The sequence below is a fragment of the Myotis myotis genome, unplaced genomic scaffold, assembly GCF_014108235.1.
Source record: "Myotis myotis isolate mMyoMyo1 unplaced genomic scaffold, mMyoMyo1.p scaffold_m19_p_14, whole genome shotgun sequence".
NCBI classification, from domain to species: domain Eukaryota; kingdom Metazoa; phylum Chordata; class Mammalia; order Chiroptera; family Vespertilionidae; genus Myotis; species Myotis myotis.
The window spans coordinates 27,661,404-27,679,460 of record NW_023416318.1 but is presented as its reverse complement, the minus strand read 5'-3'; the positions used below and the strand labels follow the sequence as shown (position 1 = coordinate 27,679,460).

Below are 18,057 nucleotides of genomic sequence, written 5' to 3'. Positions count from 1 at the left end.
GATGTTTAGGGGACTGGCCATGCCTGTATCCTGTCCCGGTGGTTAATCTGCCCTCACTCAGTCCAGAAGATCCTGATGCTCATCTCTGGACAGAAGGATGAGCCCATCCAGTGGCAGAGGAAACAGCCTGGGAGAGTTTCAGTGGGTCTTTGGAACCTTTTTTTTTTTTTTTTTTTTTTTTTTACATTTTTATTGAGCTTGGAGAGAGAGGAAGGGGGAGAGAGAGAAAGAACTACCAATGTGAGAGAGAAATATTGATCAGTCACCTTCCACACATGCCCCAACCAGGGATTGAACCCACAACCCAGATATGTGCCCTCACCAGGAATTGAGCCAGCAACCTTTTGCTGTACAGGACAATGCTCAACCGAGTCATTCTGTCCGGCAAGCCAGGCAAGGGTCTTTGGAGATTTTAGATGCTGAGGTTCTTATTGTAAGCCTCAGAGTCACGACTGAGCTATGAAGTTGCACGTTGTTTTATATTTTAGTATTTCTAAAATCTAGATCTGAGTTGCAACTGAGGTCCATTCCAACCTAAGTTAATTGGCAGTGTTTAGTGATTCATAACATAATTGTGCATCTTATAGTCAATGATGTCAATAAGTGGGGTTGAGGTGCTGTAGCTCAGTGATTTTCCAATTTAATTCGCATATGAAATCACCAGGGGATCTTATTAAAATTTATACAGGGAGTCCTTGGGTTATGTCGGACTCGACATACGTCATTTTGTGGTTATGTCGCCATCTCCCACTTATTTATTAAAAAAAAGTTCCGTCATTTTGACGTATGTACATATGTGCTTTATGTTTTTTATTATTTGCCACGAGTAAAGGTCAGGAATTGTTATCTTTCTTTTAAATTTTTTTTTGTGGTTTCACTTCATTACTGCTATGTATGTGATCACTACCACGTGAGTGAGGTAGGTGCTTATGTAGGTGGGTTCCCACTTACAGTGAAAATCACTTGCCGTAGGAATGAATCTCCAACGTAACCCAAGGACCTACTGCATTGTGAGAGTTAGTAGACCTAGGGAAGGGCTTGGGTCTTTCAATCTAACAAGCACCCAGATAATGTTGATGCTACTGGTTTACAGGCCACACCTTGATTAGTAAATTCCTAATGCAGTTTCATGCCATTGATTAGAAATTCTTCTAATATAAATTCTAAGTAACCTTAAAAATTGTGTTGGCTAACACAAAATAAAGCAAATAATCTATATATATATAAAAGGGTAATATGCTAAGTGTCCAACCATCTAACAAGTTGCTATGACACACACTGACCACCAGAGGGCAGACACTCAATGCAGGAGCTGCCAAGCTGCAGTGATTGGCAGCAGTGGTTCTTGGGTGATGCACCCCAAAACCAGAGAGGAGGGAGCCCGATTCCTCACGGGGCCACACGATTCCACCTTTAACCATGGGTTATGTTGTTGCTGGGGCACTGTCGGACCCAAATCTGGTTTACTACACACTTGCGTTTGTGTTCCACACCCTGCATGACAGCAACTTTGCAGAGTGCCCTCTGGCACTCCGGGACCCCTCAGGGGATGTCAGAGAGCTGGTTTCGCACTGATCCTCACAGACCAAGCCAAGGGACCCCACCTGCCCAGAGGGACGCCACTCACTCTGCAGACACCGAGGGGGGACCAAGGGAGGTTGGCTCCAGGGCATGTCCAGCCTGTCTCACCCAGTCCTGCCCCACTGGACACCTTCTAATTAATTTCCTTTCAACGTGCACAAATCTGTGCACCAGGTCACTAGTTAGTAAGTAATAAGTAACAGTAACGCTAAGGAAGGATTGATCTCAATCATTGGTTACCACACCTTTAGCCTAGGGACCTTAGGTAAGAAAATGTTAATGAATAAAGTGAATTTACTCTTTCAAACAAACAGTTAAGCCTCACATATGAAAACTCTACTTGGTCCAACATGTGGTGAATACAGGCAGGGAATGCAGCCATTGTTTTTGAAAAGTAGTGTTAATCAGAATCAGATGATAATAACATCCTTAAACAGCAAAAAATTACTTGTATTTGAACTATAAAAATTGAGTGATTGTTCCGAATTTGGTTCCTTAAAAGATACCCATGCTTTTCTAAAAGTTTCATGTTTCTCAATCATCTTTACAAATTTTTGATGCATTGGCAAGTGGATACTATAATTTAGGAGAATGAACAAGGAAAGCACACTGCGCTTAGAGTTCCCAGAGGATTCTTCTGCGTTCTTTACACATTAGTGATATGGATTTGATTATGTTACAAATAATTTGTGATCCCCAAGTTAACCCACTTTCCTCACAAAAATCTTAGAAAAGTTAAATAAAATAACTTTTAAATAATATAATGTGTGCAATGTCTCAAACTCATCTGCAATCAAGACAATCATCAGGCTTTTTAGGGTCCGTTGTAGGGTCTGCCCATGAAGCAAACCCTATGTGCATTATAATTGTAGCTTAAGTCACCATATTAAAATATTACAATATATCAGGTACTATACTGATTACATATTTTGACTTAATCCTTTACAGGGATGAAAATTAAAGCATAGAAATATTAAATAACTACCAAGACTAGAAAGCCAGGATTTGAATGGCGCTCTGTGATTCCAAAGTCATTTATTTTATCCAATTTAATGTAATATCAATCTATAAGTAGTTACTATCACTCCCATTTCATTCATATTTAGAAACTTAGGCTAAGAAAAAAATATATATGTTTATATATATTTGAAGGACAATTCACTTATCATGACCTTGATTAGATGACCTATGTTAACCTAATTATCTTATATCCTGGCACTTTGTACAGAGGCTGGTACATAGGACATAGACATGTAACACACTTAGAACTAAACTAAACACTCAGAGTCACCAATTTCTCTGTGCACAGAATATTGACTCAACAATGATAAAAATCTCATTTCCTATTATTTAAATCACATGCTTTTGAATGACAACAGTATTATTTTCATTTTAAAGTAATTAATTTGTTTTAAATGTGTTTTAATAGTGATGATTCTCCTGAAAAAAAGACCAATTACCACTCACAGGAATAATTTTCTCCAAACATAGCACTTGATCCAAAGAACTAAAGACAAGAATATATCATCTCATAATAGAAATTAAGATGAAATTCAAAATATTTACTTTGTTTTGGATGGAGTTCAGATTTTTAAATATGGCTCGAACTTGGTTAAGCACAAGCTGTATTTATATGGAGATTTTTTACTTTCATTCTTTGTAATGTGTGTCCTAATCCTTCATGCCATTTGTCTTTCCTATTCTTTCCCCATTATGAGTGGAACTAATTCATTGTGCTGCATTCCCATATAATATCATGCCCAGTAAAGAGCTGAGTAAAGAGAGACAGAGAGGATAACTCAGATTGCCTTTTCACCTTTGGAAGTGTTACTAATTTTCTCGGGTAGAATTATTTTACTTCTGCTGTGTTTCTAGAGCAATTTTTTTATATCTTACTTCAGGAACTTGTCTTGTAATTTCCTGTTTCTTTGTCGGGCAATCCTTCCAGATTCTTATGTGCATTCTCTTTCTTATGTATGTGTCCCCAGTATTTAGTACAGAGCCCAGCACATCATAGGTACAGATTAATGTTGGTTTATTGAATGTGTACATGCAAGGCTTAATGCAAAAGCAAACGGAGGCATTAAAACAAGATACTCTAGTGAGTACTGAAATTAAGAGGAAATGTTCAGGTTTAGACGTTATTCATTACTGCTCTCTGCTGGGCTAGAAAATGTCATTTACTATACAGTGTATCAAGTCCTCAAAATTAAAATGCCATTGAACCCCCTACCAAAACATGCTAGGCTAGTTCGATATCTGACAGCACGACAATGCATTATGGCAACTGCTGTTATAGTTCCAGGCAATGAGGCATCTGCTGAAATTGATGGGAAATAAAAATCTGTGGGTCCCCTGGAAGGGAGGTTGCTATGTTCAAAGAGCTGAATTTCAGACAAGGATTCGCCAGATGCTCTGTGGACTACAGAGCTGAGTTTCACCTCCTGGGGGACCTGAGCAGATGGGACTCCCTGAACCCAATCTCCAAGAGAAGTGTGTATGGCAAAATGCCTAGCTTCTGCCCCAATTTCTTATTTCCCTTGTCCCTAAGGCTACAATTCACAGAAGCATACTTACTCTTAGCAATGTATGAAGCTAACACTATAGAAACCTGGAAAGTGCTTCTTCCCAGTGTGTTCTGTGTGCATCCTGTTCGTGTGGTTGGCGACAGCGTACAGGCTTTTATGACAAGCATTATCATCTTATTTATGCACTTAAAAAAGCAGGGTGTGTGGACTACTAGAGTGGAGAACGGAACTATAGAGGTCACGTCTTGGTACTACCTAGAACACTAGAAGGAAAAAAAAAATACCTCAGGAAGCTCATGTATAACTGGGCACCTAATAGCTTCTGCTAATAGAAATAGCTCCTCCTCCTTCTTTCTCCCCCGCGCCTCCCCACCATCCCCCCCTGCCCCCAATTAGTCCTTCTCTTCTCCAACATCCTAGCAACCTAGGCTGCATTTTTGTTATTTCTTTCCCCTCATAGGTTCCTGTAAAGTCCATTTAATATGACTTTACCTTTATGAAAATATTGAGAATAAGGAAAAAGAAATGAGATTACACTATGAGTAGAAAAATCAAAATAGAGTAGCAGTTAAAGGCAAGAATTATTAGTTTTCAGTTATCAGTTGAAGGTCAAGTTACTCAGGTTCAGATCTTGGCTCTGTTACTTAGTAATTATTTGCCCTTAGGTCAGTTACCTAGTTAGTCCATTACCTCCTATCTCCACATCCTCACGTGTTAAATAGGGATAGTATTAATGTATAACTATTACCGCACTTGGAGTGTTACCTTTGAGTATACAAAGCACTGAAAAAGCTATAGTGTACCGTCTATGTAAAGTATTAATAAAACTAAAATGCTACAAGTCCACATGCAAAAAAAATTTTCTTTTCTTCTCTGACTCCCTTGCTGCTATGTTTGAAATACAAGATATCAAATTATTTCACAGAGTTCCATTAATCTATTTTATTTCAAGTAAATTGTTAATTTTGCTGTGTTGCTGATGACCTTAGGCACATGCTTATTAGGTAACACACTAGATGTTGTAGATATTACAAGAAATAGAAAATATTTAATATATTATTATTGCTACTCTGGAATATACCAACTCCCTTACTCCTTCAGCAATAGCCCTGACTTTGAGCATCCCTTTGTGTGGTGCCTGGTGTGACCATAGGCATAGTTAGTAACATAGAGTTTATGTTACTGGAGTTTATTTGGATGATCTGCGCTCAACTAGCAGGACAACTCCACTCAGATAGAAAACCAAGGTGAAAGTCCAATCCCACCACTCAGAGAGAGGCAGGCGCTCTGCTGAGATCTCAGGGTCCTCAGTTACACATGAGGATATTATTATTATTATTATTATTATCATTATCATTATCATTATTATTATTATTACATCACAGGGGTTCTTGGGAAAACACCCTTAAAATGAAAGGAGGCTTTCTGACTTTACAATAGCTGTGGTCTGCTGTCCTGCAAAGGAAAGAAGGCAAAGGTAATTGAGCTCAGCTTGCATTTTGGTGCTGGCACTTTATTACAGCAGAAGACTGGAAACGCATTTCAGTACGTTCAAGATCCAAAAGGAGGCAGGCAGGACCTATAATTAATCAGGTTAGTGGCACCTAAGAATTTGTCAAATTCTTTGACATGCCCACAAACTCCGGTTTGCTTTCTGGTTAGTTTTAAAAGCAAACTGCCATCTTCTGTGTTTTAAATCAGATGGAGAAAATTTATTTATTGTGAACTGCTCAAAACACTATAGGCCAATTTCTCTCCTCTCCAGTCCAGCTGGGCTAAACCAGGCTCTCCTTTATTATGAGTTACTAAGCCAAGACCCTGCCTCTAGGAAGGCAGCCCAGAGCCATTGCATGAGTTCCTGTATTAGGGGAATTCCCTTGTGGTTTTGTTGGTTTGGTTTGCAATCCATTCATTTCGTGGGCCATTAACAAAAACTATCTTAAAACAGTTCAAGTGAGATATTTTACCAAACATAATTACGATAATATTATCCCTAGTTATATAACAAAATGGTGAGCAAAAATATGTGGACCTGTATGAAATGTCTAGGAAGAAGTGAGCTGGGAATGCATAAAGCAATGCTCTTTCCCTAAGAGTGAATGAAGCCTGTGAAAAGATCAATGTAAATAAACTGTAACATGCTACCTACCGACATACAAACCATGGCAACATAACAAGAAGAAAGGGGGAAAGTATCACTAAGTATCAGGAACCCCAAGAAGGAAGAGCCTGGAGGAAATGAAAAGCTGGGGAGAAATGTGCTTAGTCTTGACCTTGGAGCCTATGTCAAGAGGTCCCCCCAACTAAAAAAGTTCTCCTTCCCCCCATGCTTCATGATTTATAGACACCAGTGAACATCTCCTTACCTCCCAAAGTTCCAGGAAAAGTAATGTAATATGCAAATTCTGCACTGGATTTTTGTTCTTACATGTAAATTACAGGATTCTACTCCTGTTTGAGCAACAGGGAAATAAGCGAACAGAAGGACACCTGAGGACTCACATTTGAGGAGCTAGTTCCACCATAGAAGGGGTAAATTGAGAAGCCTTCACAATTTCCTAAAGTTCTCTTTTGTCCAAAAGAAGAAAAACAGGGGTTAAGGAGTACTTGCACAAAGTAAATATGGCACCTCTTTCCCAGTGCTAATACTGGTACGCTGTGGGAATTAAAGTGTTACCGCTGCATAAGGCAAAGGAGACCACACTAATAGCATACAATGAGCAATTATTTTTTCACAGTCGGGGAAAATGCTTACATAAGAGCATGTTTTCTGAACCTCATCCACCTCATAGCATCTTCCAAATTTTTAGTGCTTAAAGTTTCTCAGAGTAATTAAAGGCTGAGCTGATCTAATTAGTTTGATGAAATTTTCAGTAGGGATTTAATTCTCCCTAGTACTTCACTTGCTTTTTTTTTTTTTTTCTAGAATCCTTTCTTAGGCTCATCCCAAGCAACATTTAGTGACAGGATTCTAAATTGCCTCACACAGGCAGTGTCTCCACTCAAAGGATGAGAGCAGGTATATATGGCTAAAAAGCAAACTTCAAATACAAAATTCTATGTTGTTTTATTGAGTGCCATCCTTTCATGCCTCTTCAATTTTATTTTTCCTCCTAATAAATGATCCATATATATAAAAACCTAAGCGACTGCCCAACCATCTGACTGGTCAGTAGCTATGATGCACACTGATCACCAGGGGGCAGATGCTCAACGCACATGCATGGAGACATGGAACAGACTAATGAATCTCAGAGGGAAGGGAGAAGGGCAGGAAGAGATTAACCAAAGATCTTATATGCATACTAGAGGCCAGGTGCATGGTTTCATGCACCAGGGGGGTCCTTCGGCCTGGCCTGCAGCCATCAGGCCAAAACCGGCTCTCTGACATCCCCCAAGGGGTCCTAGATTGTGAGAGGGTGCAGGCCAAGCTGAGGAATCCCACGGGTGCATGAATCCCTGTACCAGGCCTCTGGTGTTAAATAAACTTCACTCTGCAAATGGGAAATAGATGCTTCAAAGCATTTTGGAAGCACAAAGAAATGCATATATAGCAAGAGATTCTAAGGCAAGATTAATGAGAGAGCAGCATGACCCTTACTTGTAAGTCATTTTCTAACAGCACCAAGTCCTCATGGCCAAAATATTCAGAAAGAAATACCTATTAGGGAAATGTTCCTCCATCTCTGAGGATTTTTAAAAAATCTCTATAATGAGCATCTTAGAAATCATCTCTGATACTTTTATATAGAACAAGGTATTCCAAGTAGTCTAAGGTGAATGGACAGGTCTGTAGATGTCTTCAAATAGATTCCAAGCATCCCACTTAGATGCCATTTATCTTTTTGCAGGGCCAACCAATTCCCTCTTGTGGTATAATAGTCACTTAAAACTGCTTGTTGGGAAAATTAAATTCAAAATGATGAATAATTCTTAAGGAACATATATTATAGCTTTTACTCAATGTTATAAAAATGCAATTAAAATATAAACAAATGTTTCTTGCCAGAGCATTGGTATTGCTTTTGTAAACAACAGACTGAAATAGCATAATTTTTAAAGGTGTATTATTCTATAAAGATTTCATAGATGCAGGCTGTATATAATAATAATTTATTATTTAAAAATTTCCCATTTTTTCTTGAATTTATATTCTTTGAAAGTAATTTTCAGTAGCTCAAACATTTCTCCAAAGATTTTTTTCATGTACTTACAATAAAAATATAAGTTTTAAAAAACTGCTTTGATCTTCTATTATAAATTCGTGGCCATTCAAATTTTCCTCTCAATTTGAACAAAGTATAATGTATAAAGTTCAGGTTAGATTTTGTTGCACTAATTTTACTTTATTTTGAAATTTAACCCTCACCCCCAATAATATTCTTAATAAGGGTTGGTTGCTCTACATGCAAACCAAGTCTTATTTCAAATAGGCATTACCAAATGCCATACATATAAAGCCCTAATTGTTTCGCTATGTAGAATGATTTCTTCTTTAACTTTAATCTTTTAAGAGTGAAGATGTGAATACATGATAGTGGTAAGACATTGTTAAGTCTGTACCTTGAGTGCCACTCTTTACAATGAAAGAGAGCCAGCCATTCAAATATTATATTTTATCTGACAGGCTTCTGTGTTCTAATCCTGTTACCCCCTCATTGCTCTTGATGGGTCTGCAACTTCTCTAGCTCAGTTTCCCTATTTCCAAAATAAGGAGGTTGTACTGGAAGAACGATTTACAGGATCCTTTCTATTCAACACTCCAAAATTTCTTCTCTGACTTCAGACAGGTGCTATGAGTGTCTCCCCCAGGATTGGTCATCCTAAGAGGGATTATGTACTAGATTGAAAAAAAAAAATGTTATGAGCCATAAATGAAACCACCATTAAGGTTTTATACATGCAATGTGCTACAGGGCAGAATGCCCAACAGAGTTCAGGAAGGCTTCCACGGGCTGAGTGTTAAGAGAGATGTGGTGAGAATGAACATGGGCATGTTCCTGTCTTTTCAGTAATAATACAAAGCTTGGCTATATGAAACAAGGTGATTTAACTCAAAATCTATGATACTTTGTCACAATTTCATTTCAGAGTTAGGAAGAGCAGGGCATTCTAAATAGTCATTCAGACACGGATGGAAGCTATGAACCATCTGAAAGCCCTTTGAGTGAGGTCTGTTTTGATTTATAGGCTGATTGTGCCTGCATCCTTCCACCCTCTAGTGTGTTGGGAGGAAATAAACTGCAAGAGATTACACATCAAAACGACTGCAGCACTTGCTCTAAACACATGCCCCAGGCTGTGGAAGAGAGATGAGGGATGCGCCCAATCACTAAAGAGGAGTGATAGCTATCCCAAACCTATAAAAAGACAATAGTATGAGTGAATCCTCACTGCATGGATTCAGTAGCTACCAATTAAGTGCCATCGGAGAGACCACCTGACTTGTTTTTTGCTGTCGTGTTTTTTATGTGTGCGGTTGAAAGACCAATTGAAAAAAGATTAATTCTAAAGTGTGCGGACTACTCATTATCATTTAAACATGAAAGACATTAATCTGAAACTGCAATTTTAGCTTAAGGCAATTCACTGTAGCTTCATACACACACAAAATTGCCCCACCCACAGACAGTGAGGTTCACCTAAACTTAGGCGTTGACTGCAGAAATACTCATGTTCTTATAGGATACCTGAAAGGACTCTTTAGCTAGAGTTCCATGGATTCCCCTTCTTTTTTCCAGTCCATGTGGGGACTAACTTCCTATAGATAAGCAGGACATAGGGGCTGATGGTAGGCTGGCCTGCTGTGAGTGAAAGTGAGGAAATAGTGTGGGTGTGGCTTGCTTCTTTCTCCAGCCCCAATTCCCATCACCAGAGGGGGTTTCAAACATCTGATGTTTTGAAATTATGTTTCTTACCATGTTCCCAACTAGAAATACTTTATCTTTTGCCTATCCAAACCACAATTATCCTTCAAGACTTTCATATTCTTACTCTTCTGTGTATCATCCTTGTCTACCAGATGTCTCTCTCATTTCACTCTTTTGGAACTCCACTGGGTGTAACTGGGCCACACAATTTAAGACCCCATTCCTCACAGTCTACTGCACATTTCTAAAAAACAGTTCTCAGTTTGTAGCAAACTTAAGGGTTTGTACACTTTTCTACAGCAAGAACCCTAACATACATTTTTGTTGGGACGCTGTATACTATGGGCTAAGAACACAAAAGACTCTGATATCCTACTTCCCTGATTAAGCCCTAGGCCTCAATACTTCTTACATGAGATCTTGTTCAAGAAACTTACCTACTCTGAACCTCAGTTTCCTTATCTGAAAATGCAGATAATAAAATTACCACCTATATTATGGAGATCCCTGTAAAACTCTTAGGATAGTATCAGGAACAAAATAAGAGCTCAAAAAATGTCAATAACATTATTATAATAATTATAATAATTATCATTATTTTATTATGTCCACAGAGATTAACACAATCCCGACTCATACTATATATTTTTAAAGAGTAGAAGTTATTTCCTGGGAAAGAATCGATCCCTCCCACCACAAAGTATGGTTAGATTCAGCCTGTCAGAATTACATCTCCTTGCATTTGTTAAAACTATAGCATTTCTAATTCCCACTTAGGACTCTTCTATACACTACTTGCTGGGCAGTGCCACGCCCAGTGAGTTCACATAAATGGAAAACAAGTGAGGATGACCTCAGCAGTGACTGTTTTTCACTGATGCTTGCCCAAATCAAGTTTATATGATTAGAATATTTCTTTTAAAATTATTCAAGGTATGTCACTGCTTATCAACAACACCCACAGCTAACCCGTAATAAATTCAGTTATTGAACTTTACATTTTAGAGGTCTATACCAAGCATGTCTTGGCCCATGGGCTGCATGCCTCATTTATTTGGCCCATGTTAGCCTTTAAGTTTGCCATGCTTGGTCTATACCATCAAACTTCAGCTCAGTGAAGCAAGAGGAACCTCTGGCTGCAGAAGCCACAAGAAACTGGGTTAAGCTAAATAAAAACAGGCAGCTCTTATGGGAAAATATTCACACAAATTGAAATTCAAGGACTCTGTGATCTTTCTCTGCTCATACCCCAACAAGTGCCAATCCCATCAAACGTTACAGCACTTCATGACAGAGAAGGATGAGGATGAAGTGACTGATATCTTTTATCCTGAGAGAGTTGGTCAAGTAAACATCAAATAAGCTCATCAGGTCACAAATGAAACAGCTTTACTTCCTTCAGAACATATTGAATATGTCGTAACAAAACTGTTTCATCATATAGACTCATTTTTTATAGTCTCTCTCTTGTAGCCTAACTTTTTTCCAGTAATGCTCAAACATGACTGTACAGTATACATAACGCCCAAGGCATTTAAGTAAAAATGAGCAAAGCAGTTACCTGAACTCCAGACACTGTATTTCTTTGCGTTTGACTTTCTTTTATAGCTATTATGCAGCTGTCCATGCAGATCTTAATTGTGAATTACAGTCTACTTCAGAAGAGGAACTTAATTCCTTCATAATGTCCTATGAGCTGCCCCCCCCCCCCCCGATCCTACATAAACAGCAGTAGAATACTGAACTTAAGGTTGTGTCAATGGACTCCACAAACATCAGGTCTTCAGCAAACGTGCTTTCAATCCAGATCTGAAATGATGAGGTCATGAATTAGGAAGTGATTCTGGTGGCGGTGATATTTACCTCTTTGAGACAGCCCATAAAGTTGTTACTGACTGGAGACCCTGGGAGGTCTGCTGTGCTGGGACTGCCTCCGACATAGAAAAAGTCATCAGAACCCAGCATGGTGTAATCTTCTTGCGTGTAGCCCGTTGTGGTAAGAATCCCATCCACTGAGATTGTCACCTAGATAACAAAGCACAGGGAAAGGACACGCTATACTCAGACCTAGATACTGTAATCCTGGGATATGCCTGTTTGTGTTTTGTTTTATTTTTTTCATTTTTTTTTTTTTTTTTTTGTTCTTATTTTTTTTTTCTGTTTTTGTTTTTGTCTTTTGTTTTTAGACCTATAGCGGAACCCATTTTCATGTCTGTTTGAGGTTTATCTTGGATTCTATTCAACTAGCCCTAAGAGAGCTAAGCTAGTTAGAGAGTTAACTGATTATTGAACTACTGTGTCAGCATCATCCCTACTGCAACTCAAAAGTTATTGAGCAGACACAAAAATGGTGTTAGTAAAATGCTTCCTAGGTTAGTTTTGCTGGTGTACATATTAGTAAAGTTTAGTCGTCCGTTATTAACTAATCACAACGTGCACCTTGTTAACATAAAAGGCACAAGCTATTTCCAGCAACGTCACTCTTGGCACTACTGAGCGGCGGTTGTCATGCAAGTGCCTGCGCCCATGCCGAAGGGGAGGGAAGGCAAAACAACCCGTGGAAGCGGCACGCCCGATGCGCACATGCAGGGGGGACGGTACGGTTCCGAGGGAAGGAAAGAAAACGGGGGGAACCAAAGGGAAAACAAACCAACAAACAAAAAACTGCTTTGTGATGACGTAAAGATGAGTGGGTGTGGCATCTCCAACATTCCCAAATCAAGTGTGCATGCCATGCGTCATGAATGGTTAGAGACTGGCTGAGCCTGCGGTCACTCCGGCCAGCCACCATTTGTCTGATCCCGTGTTAACCACAGCTGGATGCAAAACGTTCGAAACGTTAACGATGCCCCCTACAGGTGAGTTGGAAAACAGAAGTTGACAGGAACAGGTAAAAAATAAGAAGGTCCACAACGGATGAAAAGAAGGAGGTCAAAGTAAGCAGAAGAGTACCAACCGCAGTTCCTCTTTTGTTAATGATGTCTACAGTTAAAAGAAAGAAAGAAAACACACGGCAAACCCAAAATAAGAAACAATTAGAATGATATCTACCGAACAATGTAGTTTGTTTACCATAGCGTGTCCAATGCCTGAGTGCTTTGTGGAGAAGGGGGGAGAAAGGAAATTAAAAACTGTGAACAGAATAACGATCGTTACTTAAAAAATATGATGGTCTCTACCATGTTAGTACATTTTTTTTTTTTGATTCAGGTAACGGTTAGTAGAATGAAACATTCCATGAATGACATGTTAGTTATTAAGCATGTTAGTAACATAGAAAAAGGGCAAAAAAATTTTACAAGAAAAAAGCAGACTAACAAATAGGCCTCCCACAGAGGTAAATATTTTTTCCTGCCAGTTTTGTTCATAACTTGCTACCAGACAGAAACAGACATATGGCAACATCCCCTTTGTCTCCCTGAGTACATCTGACAGACATTTTAAAAAGCTTAGAAGGGACTCAAAGGCCTGAAGCTCATCAGCTGACCACTGCCACCCTATGCCCATAAGTGACCCCACCTCCCCCGCCCTGGCCCTCCCCAGCCCCAGCAAATTCGTAGGAATCGGTTGGCATTGCCCTGCTACTCAATTTTACAGCATACAAGGACTCCTCCTCAACTCCAAAACTTCCTTCGGTCATATTGATGGACTTTAGGGTCACAGATTACTGCAATGAAACAAAGCAAAGATCCTGACACATAAAATGAGTAGAATGGGTTTGTGTTTAATCTGTCCTGCCACACATGCATCCCGGCTGAACGGCTATGGTGTCCTTTGAGCTACCAATTCAGAGTTTGCTCTGGAACCTGAGCAAAGGCAAATCTAGAAAGTGGGCTCCTCAAGCCCCACCCTTCCTTCTGTGCTTCTCTCAGATGGAGCCTCCGGTCTCTTGGTGAGTATCTGAGAGAAGGAATAAAGAAAGGAAAACCGAAGAGACAGACTTCTCGGAAGTCCGGGTTCTACAGCTGTACTGAGGGTGGGTGACCGCCTCCCAAGGCCGGTGTGATGCCTGCAGGACCCCCTGCATGCCAATCAGGCCTGACAGGTGCTCGGGGAGGTCTCGGGAATCCTTCAGTTTCACTTGTCTGCCTTAGCTCAGCTACCGCTGCTATCCTACAATCCCCCTTGCCTTCTCTCCCTTGGCTAGTCTAAGCCTCTCCGAAGTGGGAAAGAAAAGGTTAGACAGTTAACAGCTCAGAAAGAGAGGGCTGTTTTAGGAAAGGAAAACCCGAGACAATTGATCACTCTGCAACTGTTCAGAGAAACAACAAATATGTTAAGGATATTAGTTGGAGATCGGTATGGACTGCAGAAAATTAGTCACTGTCAACACTTCACAAAACGACATACTGTAATTTCATGAATTTCAAATGATAACCAAAACTTATCATGTTCAATATATAAGCATAATCTACTCACTTTCACCTGGGTATATATATATTTATATATACTGTAATAATATGTTTCAGTTAAAAACATACAGTATATGTGGACCCATAGATTAACTACAGAATGGACCATTATCTTGTATATAGACTTCTGCAAGATTTTTAAAAAAAATACAATTAAATAGAAATGGACACCTAGAATGTGAACTGGCCTCTCTGGAGTCATTTGGGTTAAACTAAAAGTGTCTGTTCTAAAAATAAAATAAAATAAATAGATAACTTCGTAAACGGACTCTTCAAGAGATATGTAAACTCTTAAAGTCACTTCCCCCCCGCCCCCCGCAGGGATTTTTCTTGTTCCCATTTCAAAGGTGGGGGGTGGGAAGGGGGCAGGGATTGATACAATCCCCGATCACAAACACATGTTTATTGACTACAAAAAAGGAACTGTGATTTAATGACCCCGATGTGCATGCTTCCAAATGATCACCATGAAAACTATAATTTAAAATCAAACAAATAAAAATCAAAAAACACAACAAAACCACACACATCACAGGAAGGGCAGGTCGCAGAGATATCCTTGCAGCCCTCTGGGAAACTATCCTATGTCGCTGTATCAAAATAGCTTTTGGGCCCCCAGAACTTTCTAGATATGCCCCTGCTCAAGTATGGCAGGAAGATTCATCTCAAAAGAAAAACAAAACAAAACAACAACAAAAAAAACAGCTAATTTGTAAGCGACTCTGAGGACCCCTGGATCATGTTGTTAGGGTTTCCAAGTGCCACACACACGGCTGTAGCGAGAAACAAAGCCAGTTACTCTCTTATCCACTGCGCTGTTACCTGACGCAGATTCCTGGTGACTTTCACATCATGCCAGGCATTATCATTAAACTTTCCGTTCACGGGCTCCACTAGCGCTTCAAAGGCCCCTGATCCCAAATTAATGACCAGAGAGACAGCTCCATTTTTCAGGGCAAGATTGACATAATCAGCGGATTTCCCAGTGTGAAGCATCAGTCCATTCCTTTGAAGGGTTTTAAAGGACAGAGTTATTTCATCGCTGCTGCTTTGAATGGGGTTTTGAGACAAGTCGTAGCAGAAGTATTCAGATCCCTTGAAAGTGGCAATATATTCTTCTTTTCCTAGAGGGAAACAGATACATACGTGCATAAGTAAAGCAATAGACTATGTAAATCAGCAGATTACAACAGAAAAAAAAAAATCAGTCTGCAAATTAACTCTTTGGCTTATAAACATTTCTGACTGATGCCAGCTCTGTCAAAGAAAGTCAAAAAGTACTGTAGGTGGCAGTATATACCATCCAATCAACCTCCTCAGCCATTGGGCCATTAACTACGGTAGCTAAATCTGACATTCTTGAAAATTCAATTAATTTTTAAGTATCACTGCAAGAGCTCTGATCAGAAAGAAGTAGGTCTGCGATATCTCCAGGGCATGAATCAGGTACCATAAATGCATATGGGATGGTTCTACTCTGCTGGCAACAATGGTTTCCAACGCATTGCAACATTCTCTCCATCCAACTGAGGCATTATTTTAATTTTCAGTAAGATGTTTATATTCAAAGATCTTCTCAGTGAAGAGCCAAATGTATTCATCACTGAGAAACCATAACAAAGTATCAGGTGAGAGGAAAGCAAAGCAAAGAAATAGAATTTGGTCTGGGAGTAAATAGATTTCCTATAGATCATGTGCATTTTTTTTCTCCCTGGATAAAGGGAGCAGTGATAGAAAACTTAATGGAGTCAGCTGGATTGTTGATTCATTCCCCAGTCTCATCAAACAGATGATAGGGCTGGCTTTTATGAGACTGGTAGGAATTTCCAGCACACCATTATGGGGATAGCATATAAACGAAGTCTCAAAATTTTCTATATATTCAGACTTTACCATATGTAGGAATAACAATGTGAATCCCACAAGATGCTATACAGATCAAACAGAAATGTGGCTATTTGGAAAGAATTGTCTTGTCCCACAGATGAAATGAGTTTAACCAAAGGAAGAGTGTGAGCCAAAAGCTCCCTCAACATCCTGGGCAATTATGGCATTGTGCCAAGAAAACTGAGATGGTCTGGAATCAGTGTCTGCTAAACTGTAAACATGAAACTCCAAGTGGTACTGAAGAATCTTAATCCATTTCACTGGTAATATAGCATCTCTACTATGCCCACTGGAGGGTTCATATACCAAAAGAAGTCTCACTCTAATGGTGGCGATATATATCTATAAATAGATATCCTATCAATAAATGAAAAGATCCTCAATCCTATGAGTCTCCAGGAAAAGGCACAAATCAAACTATATTAAGATATAATTTCATAGCCATAACATTGACAAAAACAATCTTAAAAACTGGACAATTCCAGGTTTTGGAAAAGCTGTGAATAAACAGTAATTCTTGTCTTCTGCTGATGAGACTGCTGATGAGATGAAAACTGACCGACTATAATAAATGCTATTTGGCACCATGCAATACTGTGGGAATTTTACATCTTCTAAAGGTCTCAGTCCTTAGGAAATGGTTACCATGATCAATAAAAATAACATTCCCTAGTTCTTTCAATGCACTACTCTCTGCTCATAGTTTTGATCATTAGATGACGGGTAGTCAAGTGAATTTGGGTTCATATACATGTACATACATGATATATCGTGGTCCTCTTATCTGAAGATGATATTTATAAAATTTTCATCCCCAGTGAGTATTCAGAACAGGTCTCTGAGCCATGGGGAGTTTCAGAGGTCCACCTCAAATCTTTAATTTACATTATGAAGAAAGTGAGGCCGTGAAATCTAAATGACTTGCCAAATTCAGAAAGTGTGCCAGTAACCGAAGCAGGGCTAGACCTCAGCCTTCGGACTACCCTTAAGTAATGAAAAACAAAGTTTGGGGACTTGAAGAGATTTGGTCTAAGTAAAGGCTGTAGCATTTTATCCACGTGACCTCCTATCATTCCAAATCTGCATAAGTTGGGATGAATCTTGACAAAAGATTTGTTTGCTAGATAATATGGCAGAATCAAAGGGAATGATGTTAAACAGAGTTTGCAGTTCATTAGATGGCAAGTTTTTAAGATATTTTAACACAATGATATTCCTTTTACTTAAAAATGAAAATATAGTATCACTCCTTTTGTATTGTTTCATTTCGAATTTGGGTAATTCAGATCTGCATTAAATGCACCCACACAATTTTGGAAATATTCACTCTGTAGAATATGCCATTGCCTTAGAATATAATAAATGAGACATAATGTTCTTTTTCATGAAAGAAGATGTACTATATAATCATTGAAAAGTTTTTCATGCAACATTATTTATATTATTACTATTGCTATTATTTTAGTTTTACATAAATCATTCTACTTTCCACGATATAATATATGTTTTCTCCAATTCTTTGTCTGTTACTGTAAGTTTTGTGTTATGTCATATGCAAATAGCAGCACAATAAAGAGTTATATATGCTTTACTGTTACACTTAAAGAATACGTCTATGTCAATTGGAAAATAGCCCAAATATCCAAATATCTAGCTCACATCTAATATATGCTAAAACAATAAACATCAAAGACGCATTTGATACAAAGCAATATAGAATCAACAAATACTTAAGTCTAGGATACATTAAGAATTTATAGAATAAAAAATGGACTCGGC

General features: G+C 38.9%; 1 protein-coding gene across 18 annotated transcripts in view; it reads right to left on the bottom strand.

Annotated features, from left to right (window-relative positions):
• NRXN1 (neurexin 1) overlaps positions 1 to 18,057 on the bottom strand; it is a 999,389-nt gene that overhangs the window by 599,252 nt on the left and 382,080 nt on the right. For 12 of the 18 annotated variants that reach the window (XM_036334601.1, XM_036334602.1, XM_036334612.1 and 9 more), the window contains 3 exons: positions 15,214 to 15,515; positions 13,052 to 13,075; positions 11,843 to 12,004 (listed from right to left, as the gene is read on the bottom strand). In XM_036334601.1, the coding sequence (XP_036190494.1) occupies positions 11,843 to 12,004; positions 13,052 to 13,075; positions 15,214 to 15,515 (488 nt within the window). The remainder of the gene's footprint in view (positions 1 to 11,842; positions 12,005 to 13,051; positions 13,076 to 15,213; positions 15,516 to 18,057) is intronic. The other 6 variants (XM_036334603.1, XM_036334607.1, XM_036334609.1 and 3 more) reach the window with 1 other exon arrangement.